The 16,986-nt window shown below is 34.7% G+C and overlaps 3 protein-coding genes across 3 annotated transcripts; 2 read left to right on the top strand and 1 right to left on the bottom strand.

Moving 5' to 3' along the window:
• Nucleotides 1-3,348: 3,348 nt before the first annotated feature.
• Nucleotides 3,349-4,056, top strand: LOC136412423 (glyoxalase ElbB-like). The gene has a single exon (XM_066395482.1). The coding sequence runs from the start codon at nt 3,349-3,351 to the stop codon at nt 4,054-4,056; it is 708 nt and encodes a 235-aa protein (XP_066251579.1).
• A 486-nt stretch (nt 4,057-4,542) lies between these two features.
• LOC136412422 (probable peptidoglycan D,D-transpeptidase PenA) lies at nt 4,543-6,369 on the bottom strand. Its single transcript, XM_066395481.1, has one exon. It carries the CDS (start codon nt 6,367-6,369, stop codon nt 4,543-4,545), a length of 1,827 nt encoding a protein of 608 aa, XP_066251578.1.
• Nucleotides 6,370-12,292: 5,923 nt separating this feature from the next.
• LOC136412421 (uncharacterized transcriptional regulator in ATPase CF(0) region-like) lies at nt 12,293-12,694 on the top strand. The gene has a single exon (XM_066395478.1). It carries the CDS (start codon nt 12,293-12,295, stop codon nt 12,692-12,694), a length of 402 nt encoding a protein of 133 aa, XP_066251575.1.
• The last annotated feature ends 4,292 nt before the right edge of the window (nt 12,695-16,986 follow it).

The raw sequence follows: 16,986 nt of genomic DNA, 5'->3' as shown, positions 1-16,986 counted from the left end.
AGCAAATTTAGGAAATTATAGCTAAACTGACTTAGATTTACCGACAATTTGAAAAACCGTCATTCCGCTAACTATAGTATTTTCAAAAGCGAATGATAAAGGTATAATATGTTTTTTTAAAGTAGGGAAAGCAATGGTATATAGTGTAGATTTAAGGGAAAAAGCAGTGTCTTTGGTAGAAAAAGGAAAGTCAAAGGTTGAAGTTGCAGAGGTTTTTGAGATAGGGATAGCAACACTATATAGATGGCTAAAAAAGAAAGCTACTGGCCAAGGTCTCAAAGCGGTAAAAAGTACTGGTTTTATTCGAAAAATAGATCCAGAAATACTCAAAGAATATGTCAAAAAACACCCAGATCACACACTAGCAGAAATGAAACAAAACCTTGGCTTTGGGATAAGTGCAATTTGGTATAGATTAAGACAGCTAAAAATAACCTTTAAAAAAAGTCACATTCTATCAAGAGCGCAATCAAGAAGATAGGCAGCAATTTATCGATAAAGTCTCAAAAATAGACCACTGTAGCATTTTATATATAGATGAAGCAGGAGTTGATAATAGACTATACCGAGAATATGCACGAGCTCCAAGAGGAGAAAAAATATATGCTGATGTTCCAGGAAAAAAGCGGGAAAGAGTGAGTATAATAGGTGGATGAGAAGTTTATTGCACCAATGACCTTCACAGGAGGGTGTAATAAAGATATATTTAATGTATGGTTAGAGCGAAGATTACTTCCACAATTACAGCGTGATACAATCATAGTTATGGATAATGCTACATTCCATAAAACTCCTGGGAATGTTCAAAAAAGTGTGTCAAACCGAAAAAAAGTAATAAATTGATATAAAAAAAATGGAGGTTTGACAATGAGTCAGAAAGTAGTAAACAGAACTACCGGTTTGGTAGATTATAAAGAATTAGAAACAAACATTCTGTCGTCTATACGAGAAGGAAGGCCGCTGACAGGAAGGGACGGAGCGTTAACACCGTTTATAAAAAGGTTGCTGGAGGCAAGTCTAGAGGGTGAAATAGAAAACCACTTATTGGCTGAAAGCGAAGAAAATAACCGAAGAAATGGGAGGAATGCAAAAACTTTACGTACAAGTGCAGGCTCATTTGAGCTATTAACACCAAGAGATAGAGAAGGAAGCTTTGAACCCCAAATAGTCAAAAAAAGGCAAACAAACCAGAGCTTGAAACGAAGATTTTGAGCACATTTGCCAGTGGTATGGGCTATAGAGATATAGCGTCACATGTTGAGGAAATTTATGATCACAAAATATCGGCAGCAGAGATATCCAGCATTACTGATAAACTGCTACCAGTAATCAATGAATGGCGCAACCGTCCGCTGCAAGCGATTTATCCAATAGTTTTTATGGATGGAATGTTCTTTAAAGTGAAAGAAGATGGACGTTGTGTAAGTAAATGTATGTACAATATATTAGGTATAGATCAGAATGGCAGAAAAGAAGTTTTGGGCTTTTATTTAGCTGAAAGCGAAGGAGTTAACTTCTGGTTAGGGGTGCTAAATGACCTCAAAGAAAGAGGGGTAGAAGATGTTCTAATTGCATGTGTTGATGGTCTAAAAAGCTTTCCTACAGCAATAAACAGCGTATTTCCTAACGCAGAGGTACAGCTATGTATCGTGCATCAAATAAGGAATTTACTAAAATATGTATCGAGCAAAGATGTAAAAGTTTTCATGAATGATTTGAAAAAAATATATCGTGCTACAAGTAGAGAAATTGCTGAGAATTACTTACTTGAGCTGGAAGAAAAATGGGGAGAAAAGTATCCATTGGTTGTAAAATCGTGGCAGAACAATTGGGAAAATTTGTCTGGTTATTTCAAGTATTCTGGCCCTGTTAGAAGCCTAATTTATACTACCAACCCAATTGAGGGGTTGCATAGACAGATCAGAAAATTCACTAAAACTAAGGGTTCATTTACCAGCACAAATGCCTTGTATAAACAGGTATATTGTGCTATAAAGAAAGCAGAGGAAAAATGGACTATGCCTGTACATGACTGGGCGTTAACCATCTCTCAGCTTGATATTTTCTTTCCTGGTAGATTGAAAATTGAGTTGAATTAAAAATGCGGTTTGACACAGTTTATTTAACACTCCCTTGCCCAAGAAAGTGGATAAAAAGGAGTAGCGCAATCCCTCTTTCTGATAGTAATTTTTGCGTCAAAAAATGCATCAACTCGGTCCTGTGATTCCTCCTTCACTAACTCGTGCAGCACTTGAAATACCTAAGTGAGAATTTGGCTTCATTTCCTGAGCTTTCTCATTAACTTTTTGTTCTACCTCTTTTATGTCACTACCAATTGCCATAATTTTAGGTTGAAATTCGCTCATAAAACCTACAAGTTTCTCCATATCTTCCTCATGAGTACTAGTACCCTTGCTCATAAGATTGTTCAAAAGACCAGCCTTATCTTCCCCTATTAACTGTCCTATGGCTGCTAGTTGCCCTTGATTCTGAAGCATTTTTATTGTTTTTATTTCATTACTAAGCATTGTTCTTTCTCTTTCATCAGCTTCAAGATTCTTTTCCATTAAATTGCTTATTAACTTTTCAAAATTATTTTCTCTTTTTTGAACCTCAGGTAATTTATCTATTAAATCCTTATATGAACTTTTCACTGCTTTTCCTGCTTCAATCGCTCCTTCTTTTATTTTTTCTCCTGCCTTTCCTATACCTATTCCTACATAACGCGCTCCAATAGCTACAAGCGCTATTAATGTAGCAAGCACAATAAGCGGAGAAAATGCTACTCCCAATACTATTCCAGTAGAAGCTATTCCAATTTTTTTATTTGCAGATGCTGATTTAAAATAATTGACTAGATTGTCCAGCGGACCTTTATTATTATTTATAACATTACTTATTGCTTGCTGATTAACAGATTTTAACGCCTCTTCTATTATTTTTGAGTCAACGTTTTCAGAAGTTAACCCTTTAAGTGCTTCTTCAATGAGTTTTATAAATAATTCTTTATTTACCTCCTTTTGCAAGCCTTGGTCATTAATCGCTAAACCTAAATCTTTGAGGTTCATCCCTTTAACTTGTTCTGATAGGGTTGTAAATAACTCTTTTTTCCCCTCTTGTGAGGATTGTGCAATACTTTCTATTATATCTGAAATAGCTTTTCTTAGTTCTGGATAGTCAGTATCAAAAAACATACTATTGCTAGATTCCATATTCAGCTTCGTTGATTATAAATATGCCTAATTATACATACTAATCATTAATTATATTATAATTGATATAACATACCCCTTTCCAAATATAGAATTTGTATTAAAATATCTAGATTATATGAAATCAAGGTACTTTATGGGTGAAAAAAAATTAAAAGCTGCTGTGGTTTTATCAGGGTGTGGTCACCTTGACGGTGCAGAGGTAAGAGAAGCGGTTTTAAGTCTGCTTGTGCTTGATCAACAGGAAGTGGATGTTAAATGCTTTGCACCTGACATCAATATCACACAAGTTATGAATCATAAAACAAAAGAGGCAGTAAAAGAAAAAAGGAATGTGCTTGCAGAATCAGCAAGAATCGCAAGAGGCGAAATATATGACTTAAAAGGAGCCAAAGCTGAAAATTTTGACATGCTAGTTGTACCTGGTGGATACGGGGTTGCGAAAAATTTATCTGACTTAGCTGAAAATAAAGACATGGTGACAGTAATGCCTGAATTTGAAAGATTAGTTTCAGAATTTTTTGTTACAAAAAAGCCAATTGGAGCGATATGCATATCTCCAGCCATCATTGTTTTAATTTTAAGTAGCAAGATAGGTAAAGAAGAAAGTAAGGTTAAGGTAACTATAGGAGATGACAGAGAACAGTTGATAGAAAGGCTTGGCGGCGAGCACATAAAATGCGATACAGAGTTATCAATAGAAGACGAAGAACATAATGTATTTTCCTGTTCTGCTTATATGCGTAGCGACGAAAGTACATACTCTGTATATCAAGGGATAAAGCATATGATTGACAGCATGGTAAAAAAGATTAACAAAAAAACTAAACAGCCATTCCTATAAGGTGTACTAAATAAGACTTCTCTATTAATCACACAATTAACTGTTGAATTTTACATTTCTAGCTGTATTATGGGTACGTAGCTAAAGTAACTTAGGTTTATCGACGCTTTACTACTTGTTAGCGGTGTGGTGTAGTGGCCATATATGTTTAGTTCTTTTTTTTAAGGTATTTTGTATGTCAGATCTTTTCTATATTGAAACTACGTGTTGTGTGGACGGTCAGTGTGATGTCTATACAGGGGAAGTGAGTTTTAATGATGTCATGTTAGGCAAGTTCAGTCTAAATTCGTGCAGCGGGAAAGAAGCTATGATAAATCTAGACATTATTACATTCGATATTAATATCGCTATTGATGGTCAAAATGGAAAGACAATAAAAAAAGACCTTAAAGGTCTTGAATTTGTAACTAAAGATGATGGTTCTTGGTATATTAATAAGGATTTTGGTAATGATAAATTTGAAATTATAGTAAAGCAATCATAATTTTACATCTCAGGTGTAACATTTAGTATAGGTGCTACTCTATTTATAATGTTTCTTACTATAGGCGCAGCAATTACTCCCCCGGTATGGTGCATCCCTTGAGGCTCATCAATAGCAATTAGCACTATGTATCTTGGGTCAAGCATAGTTAGCACTCCTATAAATGATGCTATGTTTGCATCTTTGCTATATTTACCATCTACAACTTTCTCCGCCGATCCAGTTTTTCCTCCTATTGAATATGCCTTTATTTTTGCTTTTCTGCCAGTGCCATCTGTTACTGCTGCGCGTAATAATTTTCTCATTTCCCTGGAGGTTCTTCTTGAGATAATTTGCTCTCCTATACTTCTTTTATTCAACATCAAGGTTGCGTTATGAAATATCCCATTGTTGATTAATGCTGCTGCAGTTTGTGCAAGATGTATAGGAGTTACAGCTATGCCATAACCATAAGATGCTGTTATTAAAGTGTTTTCACTCCATTTATCCGGGATTATCGGTGTGGACTTTTCTGGTATTTCTATTTTCAAAGGAGAAAATAGCTTCATAGCTTTAAAGTATTCTACCTGTTTTTCAATACCTAATTTGACTGCAATTTTTGCTGCACCAATGTTGGATGATTTTACAAATATATCTTGCACAGTAATTTTTGGAATTTTAGATTTGTGAAAATCCTGAATTTTATACTTTCCAATGGTGATTGGTGTTGATACGTCATATAAATCGCTAGTTTTTGTAACGTTCGCATCAAGCGCTGCGGCTATTGTAAAGAATTTTAATACCGACCCCATCTCATACACCCCAAGACTGGCGCGATTAAACTTTTGTACGTCTTCTGCCTTATTCTGTAGGTTGGGATTAAAATCAGGTAGACTGACCATCGAGACGACTTCACTATTTCTCACATTTAAAACAATTCCTACTCCGCCAAGTGCCTGATATCTGCTTATAGCTTTAGTTAGCTCTTCATGCACTATGCTTTGCACTCGTGTATCTAAGGATAGTTGAACATATTGAGCAGCAGAGCGTGACCATCCCTGTCGGATGACAGAAGATTGTGCAGAAGCTTGGTCTGCAGTGCACTGACACTGGAATCCAGTTTTATGCGCAATTTCATCACAAACATTGTTTTTGACATATGTTTCTGGAATCCGTTGTTCATCACGTAATTTGTCAGTATTTTTATATCTGGATCCCAGTGTCACGCACTGGATCTGTTGTGTGGGGAATTGCTGTGCAGGAATTGCTTTCAAGTTGCAACATTCATACAACTGTATATCAGGTACTTGGATAACAGAATGTTGTTTGTTTTTACTTATATATGCCTCAACTCCTGCAATACCGTTGCCATCTATGTCAGTGTAACCAAGCACGTGTGAAAATAAATTACTGTGAGGATATATACGCTTTATGTCGTCATAAAAATTTACTCCTGGTACACCAGCGTTTTTGATCGCTAGTAATTCTTTTGGAGTCAAGTGTCGCTTTATCCAAGCAAATTTCTTTTCTGAAGTAAGTACTCTATATAAGTTCTTGTATTCGAGGTCATGCAAAGTAGAACACAGTTGTGCTGCTATACTTTCCGGATTCTTTACTTTGGTTGCATCTATATATAGTGATGTTGTGGGCACATTTGTTGCTATTACCACTCCATTTCTATCTAAAATATCGGGTTGTTTATGTACTATATTATCTTTTCTAACATTTTCTGAAGTAGTAAGTTGATCAAATGTGAAAGAGAATATGCGAAAAATAATTATTATATAAAATATAAATAGTGGTACTATAAAATACAGTGAGCGGAGCTTATTTTTAAGTAATGCTTGCATATTTACTTGATTTGACAAAAATGGAAATCATCTTAGCTGAACCACGAGGTTTTTGTGCCGGGGTAAAAAGAGCTGTGGACATATTAGCTATTACTTTAGAAAAATACAAAAACGAGTGCCAAGTTTATGTGCTACACGAAATTGTTCACAATAAATATATAGTAGAGGACTTTAAGAAACAAGGAGTGGTTTTTGTAAGCAGTATCGAGGAAATTGAAGATAATGAAGGAATACTGATCTTCAGCGCGCACGGAGTATCAAAAAATATAGAAGATGAGGCAAAAAGAAAGGGTATTCAAGTGATTGATGCAACATGTCCTTTAGTCAGCAAAGTGCATAAAGAAGCAAAAAGGTATGAAAACAGTGGTAAAGAATTAATTCTCATTGGGCATGAAAACCATCCAGAAGTTAAGGGAATTAGGGGAAGAGTAAACAATCCTATCACTTTAGTGCAAACTTTGCAGGATGTATATGATTTAAAGGTTAAAGATCCAGATAATTTGTCTTATGTTACACAAACTACGTTAAGCATCGACGATACCCGTGACATTATTGCTGCCCTAAAATTAAGGTTTCCAAGCATAACAGGTCCAGATTTAAAGGACATATGCTATGCAACGCAAAATAGACAAAATGCTGTTAAAAAGCTAGCTGAAATTGTAGACATGGTGTTAGTTGTAGGAAGTAAAAATAGCTCAAATTCAAACCGCTTATTAGATCTGTGCACTGCTAGAGGAAAAAGAGCCTACTTGATTGATAATTACAGCTGTGTGAATAAAAGCTGGTTTCAGGGCGTAGAAAAGATAGGAATCACCGCAGGTGCTTCCGCTCCTGACATATTAGTTGATGAATTAATAGACTACCTAAAAGTAAACCTGAGTGTAAAAATTTCAGTTATGCCAGGTGGTATTACTGAAAATGTTCAGTTTAAAATACCGAATCTGGTTTAAAACACAACTTATCTACTAAACTTCTCTTGAAATCACACAAACCAGCATCTATAGCTAAAACATCATACCGCGATTCATTAGACTTCTTGCATAACCATATAACAAACTTTTATTGGGAATAGAAACGAAAAAACTTACTTGACACCCTTCGCCAGCCCACTTATCATGATAGTGAAGCTATTGTATTTGCTTTCGCCAATCTGCAGATTAAAAGGTAAGGATTACTTAATGTATCGGCGTCTTATGTTCAATTTTTTGCAGTATATAGATACTGTATGTCTTTACAAGACTTCATCTACATCTAGATTTTTATCTAAATAAGCTGAACGCGCTTATAAAGCGTTACAAGACATCAAAAAATGCCAATACTCGACAGAGATAGTAAAAGACTAGCTAACTCGGGGGTTCTTTGTCTTTTTTTCTGCTTAGTAAATTTCTTAAACATTTGCAGCGTAAGTTAGTTGCAATTAAAAGCAGCTGAATTTCGCTTGTCAAGCGTTTAAAACATAAAAAACGCCAATATTTTAAAGCGGATAATAACCCCAGGGCTTCTTTTGCCTTTTTTTTTATTTGGTAAATTTCTTAATGTTTGTGGCTAACATAAAGCTAAGTATGAACTTTGTTAAACACAACAAATGGTGTCATCCCAGTGCCCAAGCAACAAGGACAACATTGCAAATTTAGAGTTCAAAAGGGTTATTCCTCGAGAACTACTGCGTCAGAAAGCTGGCGTTGAATTTGTATATAATGTTGATCTTGGAGGTTTTTATGAATAATAGTGAGAGAAAAGAGAAGTTGGAAACTCGTATTCTATCAAGCAGAGGTAGGTCTTTGCTTGACCATGAGCTACTGGAACGTAATCTATCTGCATACACAGAAGGAAGAGAAGTTGCCAAAAAGCTAATGGAGCTCTTTAGTAGTTTAGGAAGGGTAATTAATGCTGATCTTCACGAGCTAAAAAATGTTACAGGAATGAACGATGGAGCAATAGCAAATATCTTCTGCCTGAAAGAGATTTTCGATAGGATATTAAAAGGTAAGTTAAAAAAGCTGTCGATTCTTGATAATAGAGAAGAGCTACTAAAATACTTTAAAGCAGCAATAGGACAGTCAAGAAAGGAAAGCTTACGAGTGGTATACTTAGATCGAAGTGGTCATTTAATATATGAGTATATTCAAGACTGTGGAACTATAGACAGAGTACCTCTGTATGTGAGGGAAATAATAAAACAGGGATTACTGATTGACGCATCATCTGTTGCAATTTCACATAATCATCCAAGTGGAGATATAGAGCCATCTAAAGAGGATGAAGATAACACACTTACATTAGCTGCAACCTGTGAAAATGTAGGAATGAAATTGATAGATCATATAATCGTAACACAAAAGAGCCACTTTAGTTTTTATGACAGTGGTTTATTGTAATCTGTAAACCAGAAGGAAAGTTCTCTAACTTTCCTTCTTTTTTTCTACTTCATAAATTAAAAAATTCAATATAAGCTTGAACAGCTAAAATTAGTAATGAAAGGTGGAATTAGGCAAAAAAATAAAGGAACTTAGGTTATACTGTGGTTTGACACAAACTGAATTAGGAAAAAGAATAGGTGTTTCATATAGACAGATACAAAGGTACGAAAATGGTTCAAATTGCATTTTAGCCAGTAGACTGTATGACTTAGCAAAAGCCCTATCGATTAATGTTGCTGATTTTTTTACTGATATGCACGCCGACTCACATGAAAGTTACGATGAAGAAATACTAAAACTAGTCAAAGGATATAACGAAATTAAGAGCAAAAGGTTACGTAGTGTAGTTTATATATTGGTAAAATCTTTTTCTCAAAGTGATAATACATAGGTAATATTGTCTGATACGTAAAATGACCATACAACATCCTATCGATAAGCAAATAGGTGAAAGAATAAGGAAAAGAAGGCTAATGTGTGGTTTTAGCCAAAGAGACTTAGGAAAAAAGCTTGGAATTTCATTTCAGCATATACAAGGATATGAAACTGGAGAGGTAAGGCTTGTAGTTGATAGATTGTATAATTTGGCAGAAGCTTTGTCTGTTGATATGTCATATTTTTTTACCAAAGCCTCTGAAGACTTGCATGATAAGGCCTTCCGTAGCGATGTGGGCAGCGAAGAAATATCAAGATTAGTAAGAGAATATAGAAAAATTAAAGATGAAACATTGTGTAACATAGTTCATTCAGTAATAAAAGCGCTTGCCAACAAGTAATAATGCCCAAATGTATCTCCGACTCACCTTTACAAGAAAATTATTGGTTAAAGTAAATTATTTATGGTAAACTTGATTGAATTTTAAAAACTACTTTACTTCGCAATAGCTAAGGCTATGTAAAAACATAGCCTCCGATCAAGATCGTCCTACGGATGTTGTTTTGTTGTCTTTTAATTTATTTACCCAAGAAAAAGTCTCACTACTTTTAGAATTTTGGTCACCCCACCTTCCACACCTAGTAAAACTGCCTCTTTCTACTGCTTCTTTAACAGACATTCCACCAAATAAACACCCCTGTCCTATGATTTCTCCTATTTTTTGCAATTCATTCCACATTTCTTCATCTTCTACCTCAATTTGTACTTGATGATAGTCTGCTGTGTCATGATATACCATTAAATTTAGCTCTCCTAGGCTGGTATAAAATGTGACTGCAAAAGCGCTGTTATCGGATATATCTACGTAATTTCTTTTACCGTCTTTCCCGGTTTTGACCTCAACTTCACCATTACCTATTTTTATGATATTACCGCCAAGGTTTAAGTCTCCTTTACTTAAGCCCAAATTTTTTGCACCTTCTACAACTTTGGCAACATCAACTATGCAGCTATGTGAAAATTCAATATAGAAGGTCTTATTATCAATTTCTACATCTTCAACAGTTCCTTCTATAGTAGCGTCTTCTCCAACTTCCCTAAGTTTCTTGAGCCTACTATATATTTGTGGCTCAATTTCTTTTTGCACTTTTTCAGCTATTTTCTTATCAACTTGTACATTAAAATCTGCTCCATGTAAGGCTAACTTTCTGATTATATCTTCTTGTTTATTTTCTTTGAATTCATCACGATACATCTTAAACATTGTAACGTTAGCGAAGCTAAAGCCATCTTCGTTGCGAGCGTTTACTCTTATTCCTAAATCCAAAGCTTCATCGACGATTTTACTTAATTTGTCTAGATTTTCAGCTGCAATAGCTTTTTCCAAGAATTCATTTAATTTCACATTTTCATATTCACTTAGCCTTATCTTGCATAAAGCTGATCGAAATGGATTGAGCTCCTCAGGATATGTTAAGACAGGTAATTTACTAATCTTTTTATTCGCTGTTGGAGCAGCTTTTATAAAATTAGGTAATAACCCTTCTTTTGCTATTCGCTCTACCGCTTTTAACATTTTACTAGACAATTTTTTACCATTTATTTTTTTCATTGTAACCCTCACTTAATTTCATTACTATTCGATCATATCGTGATAAATATTATTTAATTGTTAATATTATATGACTTATTGATTTACTGTATGTTATAATAACAAGTTTTACGGGCATTTACACTAGAAAAACACATCTTGTAAAAATTATTTCAATTTCAATCAAAGTTGGGTATTGTGATTGTAAAACTGAAAGAAATGGATCTCTTGTCTTACTCCACTGAAAAGTTGAAGAAGCATTGTCAGCTACTTGATAATGAAGAAAAAATAATTCTATATGAGCAGCTGCTAGACAAGACTAAAGACATACTTGAAAATTCAAGAGATAATATTTCTGAACTGAAAAAGATCAGTAAAGCTGCTGTAGCAATAGAGGAAACCACCTATAAGCAGTTACTAGAAAAGTTTAATAATGACCACCCGCTAAGAGAAGTGGACATTTTAATCTACTCTCCTCAAGGAAATACTGAATATCTATTCAGCATAGATAACTCGTCAGAGCTTTATGATTTAAAAGAAGATAAGGATAAAGCTCTTTATAATGCAGTAAAATCAAATGATGTTGAGCTTGTAAAAAAGCTGCTAATGATCCTTTTACCTACAGAAGTAGGTAATTTTGATGTAGAATACTTGGAAGAATTAAAAATATTGCTGTCAGGAATTCACAAAGAATTGCAATTATCACAAGATATGAAAAATTATCTTGAGAAGACGATAAAGTTCTATAGTTTTTTATGTAGTAATTTTAGCTTATTAGTTGCAAATCCCACTGACGTAAAAGCCATGATGGATCTATTTGCTGCTCAACCAAATATTGATTACCAAATAGATAAACTTCTGCTTTCTTTTATTGTGAGAGATGTTGAGGAAAAAAAGCTAAATTCTGAAATTAGTCACATGATAGAACTCCTTGAGCAGCATGAAAGATTTGCTGAGCTCGAATATAAGGTCAGGAGATTAAGATCAGAGTTTGCAAGTGGCAAGAGCAGATATTCGGCTGAAGTAATACGAAATAGCATTGCAGAACGAGAAAAAGAGATGAGGGAAATTGAGAAAAGATATACAAGGCCATATGATCTAATGACTGAAAGAAAGAGCTTATTAAAGCAATTAAGATCTTAGATTTTTTTCCCTTGCTAAGAATGTTGTAGATGTGAGTAAAGAGTGGAAAGTGCAATTAGGTAAAAAGATAAAGCAATTAAGGCTAGATCGTGCTTTGACACAGACCGAATTGGGAAAGAGAATAGGTGTTTCATATAGACAGATACAAAGGTACGAGAATGGTTCAAATTACATTTTAGCCAGTAGACTGTATGACTTAGCAAAAGCCCTATCGATCGATGTTGCTGATTTTTTTACTGATATGCACGCCGACTCACATGAAAGTTACGATGAAGAAATACTAAAATTAGTCAAAGGATATAACGAAATCAAGAGTAAAAGGTTACGTAGCGTAGTTTATATATTAGTAAAATCTTTTTCTCAAAGTGATAATACATAGATCTGATACGTAAAATGACCATACAACATCCTATCGATAAGCAAATAGGTGAAAGAATAAGGAAAAGAAGGCTAATGTGTGGTTTTAGTCAAAGAGACTTGGGAAAAAAGCTTGGAATTTCGTTTCAGCATATACAAGGATATGAAACTGGAGAGGTTAGGCTTATAGTGGATAGATTATATAAATTGGCAGAAGCACTGTCCGTTGATATGTCATATTTTTTTACCAAAGCTTCTGAAGATTTGCATGATAAGGCCTTTCGTAGCGATGTGGGCAGCGAAGAAATATCCCGATTAGTAAGAGAATATAGAAAAATTAAGGATGAAGCATTGCGCGATATTGTTCATTTAGTGATTAAAGCTCTTGCTAACACAGGCTTCAAAGGGGATGTTAAATGCACATCAACCTCAGAGTAGAGAAGTTAAGGTATTATTTCAGCATTCTTTCCTTAAGCCACCTAATCAGCTATTTGTACTTTAACTATAGAAAGACAGCAATTTTATTTTCTTTAACATGGATAGCGCTGTTTCGCGCAGGAAATTACTTTATTCCAGAAGGCTGTATTCTATTTTGTAATTATTGAGTTTACTCTACTTTCCGGTCTTTTCTGTTTTCCTTTAATCCAAAACTTGCATTTTTAAAATAAATATTGCGCTGTAAAATATTTATACATAACCTATTAATGCAAAGAGCTTTTTGGTGAGGATTTTGTCAATTTTAGAGAGGGTTAGATGCCATCAGAGCAGTTTGAAAATATAAAACAAGCTATAAGAAATAATAATAACAGAAAAGTTGTAGAACTTATAAACGATAATGTGACTATTGCTGGGCATTCTGACGTAGATGGGTGGAATTTGCTACACTATGCTGCTCAGTATGGCAACTTAAACGCTACAGAATTTTTAGCAAATTTAACAGATATAAACCTTATCGATGGTAAAACCAATGCTCAGCAGAAGCCTATACATATTGCTGCAGATAATGGACATACAAAAATCGTAGAGTTTTTTATTAATGAGAAAAAAATGGATGTTAATGATCCAGGAAAAGATTACGTGACGCCACTTCACTATGCCGCTAAAAAAGGTGAACTTGAGATGGTAAAGTTTTTAGTAGGAAAAAACGCAACGATTGATGCTCTAGCTAATGGTGCTTGGACACCATTGCATTACGCTTCTGAAGAAGGTAAGTACTCAGTTGTGGTATTTCTCGTAGAAAATGGAGCAGATATTAGCAAAAAAAATCCTGATGGTAAAACATCATTACAGCTTGCTGAGGGAAAAGGATATCAAACTATTACGGACTTTTTAAAAAGTAAAGAATCAGAAAAGGAAAAGTTACGACAAAATAAAGCATTGCTTGATGCTGCAAAGGAAGGAAGTAGTAAAAAAATTCAGGAATGTCTTAAAAAAGGAGAAATTGATTATAAAAATCAGAATGGTTGGACAGCCTTACATTATGCTTCTAATAGAACAGTAGATGATTTGGAATTTGTAAGGTTTTTAGTAGATAAAAATGCAGACATTAATTCTAGAAATTCTGATAATAATAAGCCTTTACACATTGCTGCAAGGAATGGACATGAAAATATCGTAAAGTTCTTTCTGGATGAAAAAAGATTAAGTGTTAATGACCCAGGAAAGGATAATTGGACACCCCTACATTATGCTGCTGAAAGTAATCGCGTTGATGTCGTTAGGTACTTGGTAGAGAAAAAGGAAGCAAATATCAATGCTAAAAATTATGGCAATGAAACTCCATTTGACCTCATTAAAGACAAGGACTATAAAAAAGTGAAAGAAATACTGCTAGGTAAGGCATTAATTGATGCCGTAAAGCAGAATGATATTACAGAAGTTGAAAATCTTATTCAGAGGAAAGCTAAAGTTAGCTATCTGTATGAAAGTAATAAGTGGACTCCATTACACTATGCTGCAAGTTTAGGTTATAAAGCTTCAGCAGAAGAGCTCATAAAAAAAGATTCAAATGTTATTAATACTAAAGACCATGAGAGAAATACGCCTTTACATATTGCTGCTGATCAAGGTCATAAAAATATTGTAGAGCTTCTTCTTGAAAAGGGAGCAAATATTGATGCTATAAATTCTGGTAACAAAACACCGTTACAATTAGCTAAAGAAAAAGACCATCAGGCAACAACACAGTTATTATTGAGTAAAGCATTGCTTAATTCAATAGAAGAAGGAAATATTAACAAGATCAGAAAATGCCTTGAGGAAGGAGCTGAAATTAATCGTGAAGATAATAACGGATGGACCCCGTTACATTATACTGCTAATAAAAAAACAGAAGCTCAAGAGCTGGTAAAGCTATTAGTGGAAAGAGGAGCAAACATTAATGCTACAACTAATGATGGAGATAAACCCTTACATATTGCGTCCAGCCATGCACATACAAAAGTTGTAAAATTCTTCATTGATGAGAAGGGACTAGATATTAATGATCAAGGAAAGGATAATTGGACACCGCTACATCATGCTGTTAACAAAGGTAGCAGCGATTTAGTAAAGTTTTTGATAAAAAAAGAAGCAGATATTTATGCTGAAAATTCTGATAGTGTAACTCCACTTGAGCTTGCTCAACAGCTTTCCCAAGATGAAAGTAATTGGCAAGAAGTTAAAGCAATGTTGCAGGGCAAGGCGTTGGTTGATGCTATAAGGAAAAATGATGTATCAAAGGTCAGAAAATATATTCAAAATCTTAATTATTCATACGAGAAAAATGGATGGCAGCCGTTACATTACGCTGCTAGCTTAGGATATAAAACGCTAGCAACAGAACTTATCAATAAAGATCCAAATGTTGTTAACGCTAAAGATTCTGACGGAAATACACCTTTACATCTTGCTGCTACTTATGGCAAAGGTGACGTGGTAGAGCTCTTTTTGAGTAAGCAAGCAAGTATTGATGAAGTAGGAAAAAATAACTGGACACCGCTTCACTATGCCGTTTATGAAAATCGATTACCGGTAGTAAAATTTCTTATAGGAAAAGGAGCAAATATTGACGCTACGGGTTTAAGTGAAGAAACGCCATTGCAACTTGCTGTTGAAAAAGGAGATAGTCACAGGGAGGTGGCAAAGTTATTGCGGAGTAGAGAGCTATTCAATGCTGTAAGAGGAGATAATTTGGGTGATGATATTAATAAGATTAAAGGTCTTTTTGCAAATGAGATTGATGTTAACTATTCAGATCTAAATAACTGGACACCACTCCATTATGCTGCTCGCAATGGTTATACAAAAGCAGCAGAATTTCTGGTAGAAAAAAAAGCAAATGTAAATGCAAGAACAGATAGTAGGGAAAAACCTTTGCACATTGCTGCAAAAAATGGGCATAAAGATATTGTAGAATTTTTTATCGATCAACAAGGATTAAGTGTTAATGAACAAGGGGAAAATAAGTGGACGCCCCTGCATTATGCTGCTGCAAGCAATAGTCTTAATGTTGTACAGTACTTGATTGAAGAAAAAGAAGCTACTATTGATAGCAAAGATAGAAATAATTGGACAGCTTTACATCATGCTTCTAAAGAAGGTCATATTGAGATTGTAAAGTTTCTTATAAAGAAAGGAGCAAATATTAATGCTCAGAATTCTCAAGGAAAATTACCAGTAGATCTGACAAGCGAGCCTGAAGTAATTCAATTCTTACTAAATGAAGGGTTGTCTGGTGCTGTAAAACAAAATAAAGTATCGGAGGTGAGAAATTATCTCAATAAAGAAGTTAAAGGAATAAGGGTTAATATTGACTATAGGGATCAAAATGGCAGAATTTTCCTTCATTATGCTGCACATCATGGTTACTCTGATGTAGTTGAGCTTTTAGTGCAAAGTTGGCCAGCTGTTAATGCAACTGATTTAAACAAGTGGACTCCACTGCATTATGCATCTGAGGGCGGGCATCTAAAAATCGTAAAGTTTTTAACGAGAGAGCGGGCAGACATTAACATTAGAAATTCTGACGAGGACAAACCATTACACGTTGCAGCCAAAAGTGGGCACCTGCCAATAGTAAGATTTTTCATTGATGAGCGGGGAATGGATGTTAATGATTTAGGTAAGGATAATTGGACACCACTTCATTATGCTAGTGCAAACAACTATTCACAAACTGTAGATTTTCTTGTCAAAGAAGGTGCAGATATTACTATCCAGAATGCCCAAGGTAAAGCACCTTTAGAGCTTATAACTGGTAATCAGGAAATTGCCAGGTCATTACAAAATGAGGCATTATTTGATGCTGTAGAACAAGGAGAGTATGCTCAAGTTCAAAGATATCTTGACAATGGAGCTGATCCTAACTCTCTGAGCGATAATGATTGGACGCTGTTGCATTGTGCAGCTGAAAAAGGTCATTTGCTAATAGTTTCGCTTCTAGTAGAAAGAGGAGCAAGCATTGATGCTGAAAATTCTGATGGGGACAAACCTTTGCATATTGCTTCACAATATGGCCACATAAACATTGTGAAGCTTCTACTGAATGGTAAAGTTAATGATAAAGGTAAAGATAATAAAACACCACTACACTATGCTGCTGAGAGCAATCACTTAGAAGTTGTCCAATATCTAGTAGAAGAGAAAGGTGCAAATATTAACCTTAAAGATGCTGATGAAAGTAAGCCTATGCATCTTGCTGCAAAGAATGGACATACGGATATAGTAAAGTTTTTTCTTGATAAAAAACT

Source organism: Euwallacea similis, chromosome 12, assembly GCF_039881205.1.
Source record: "Euwallacea similis isolate ESF13 chromosome 12, ESF131.1, whole genome shotgun sequence".
Taxonomy (NCBI): domain Eukaryota; kingdom Metazoa; phylum Arthropoda; class Insecta; order Coleoptera; family Curculionidae; genus Euwallacea; species Euwallacea similis.
The sequence above is the reverse complement of the archived record's forward strand: the minus strand, read 5'-3'. Positions and strand labels throughout refer to the sequence as shown.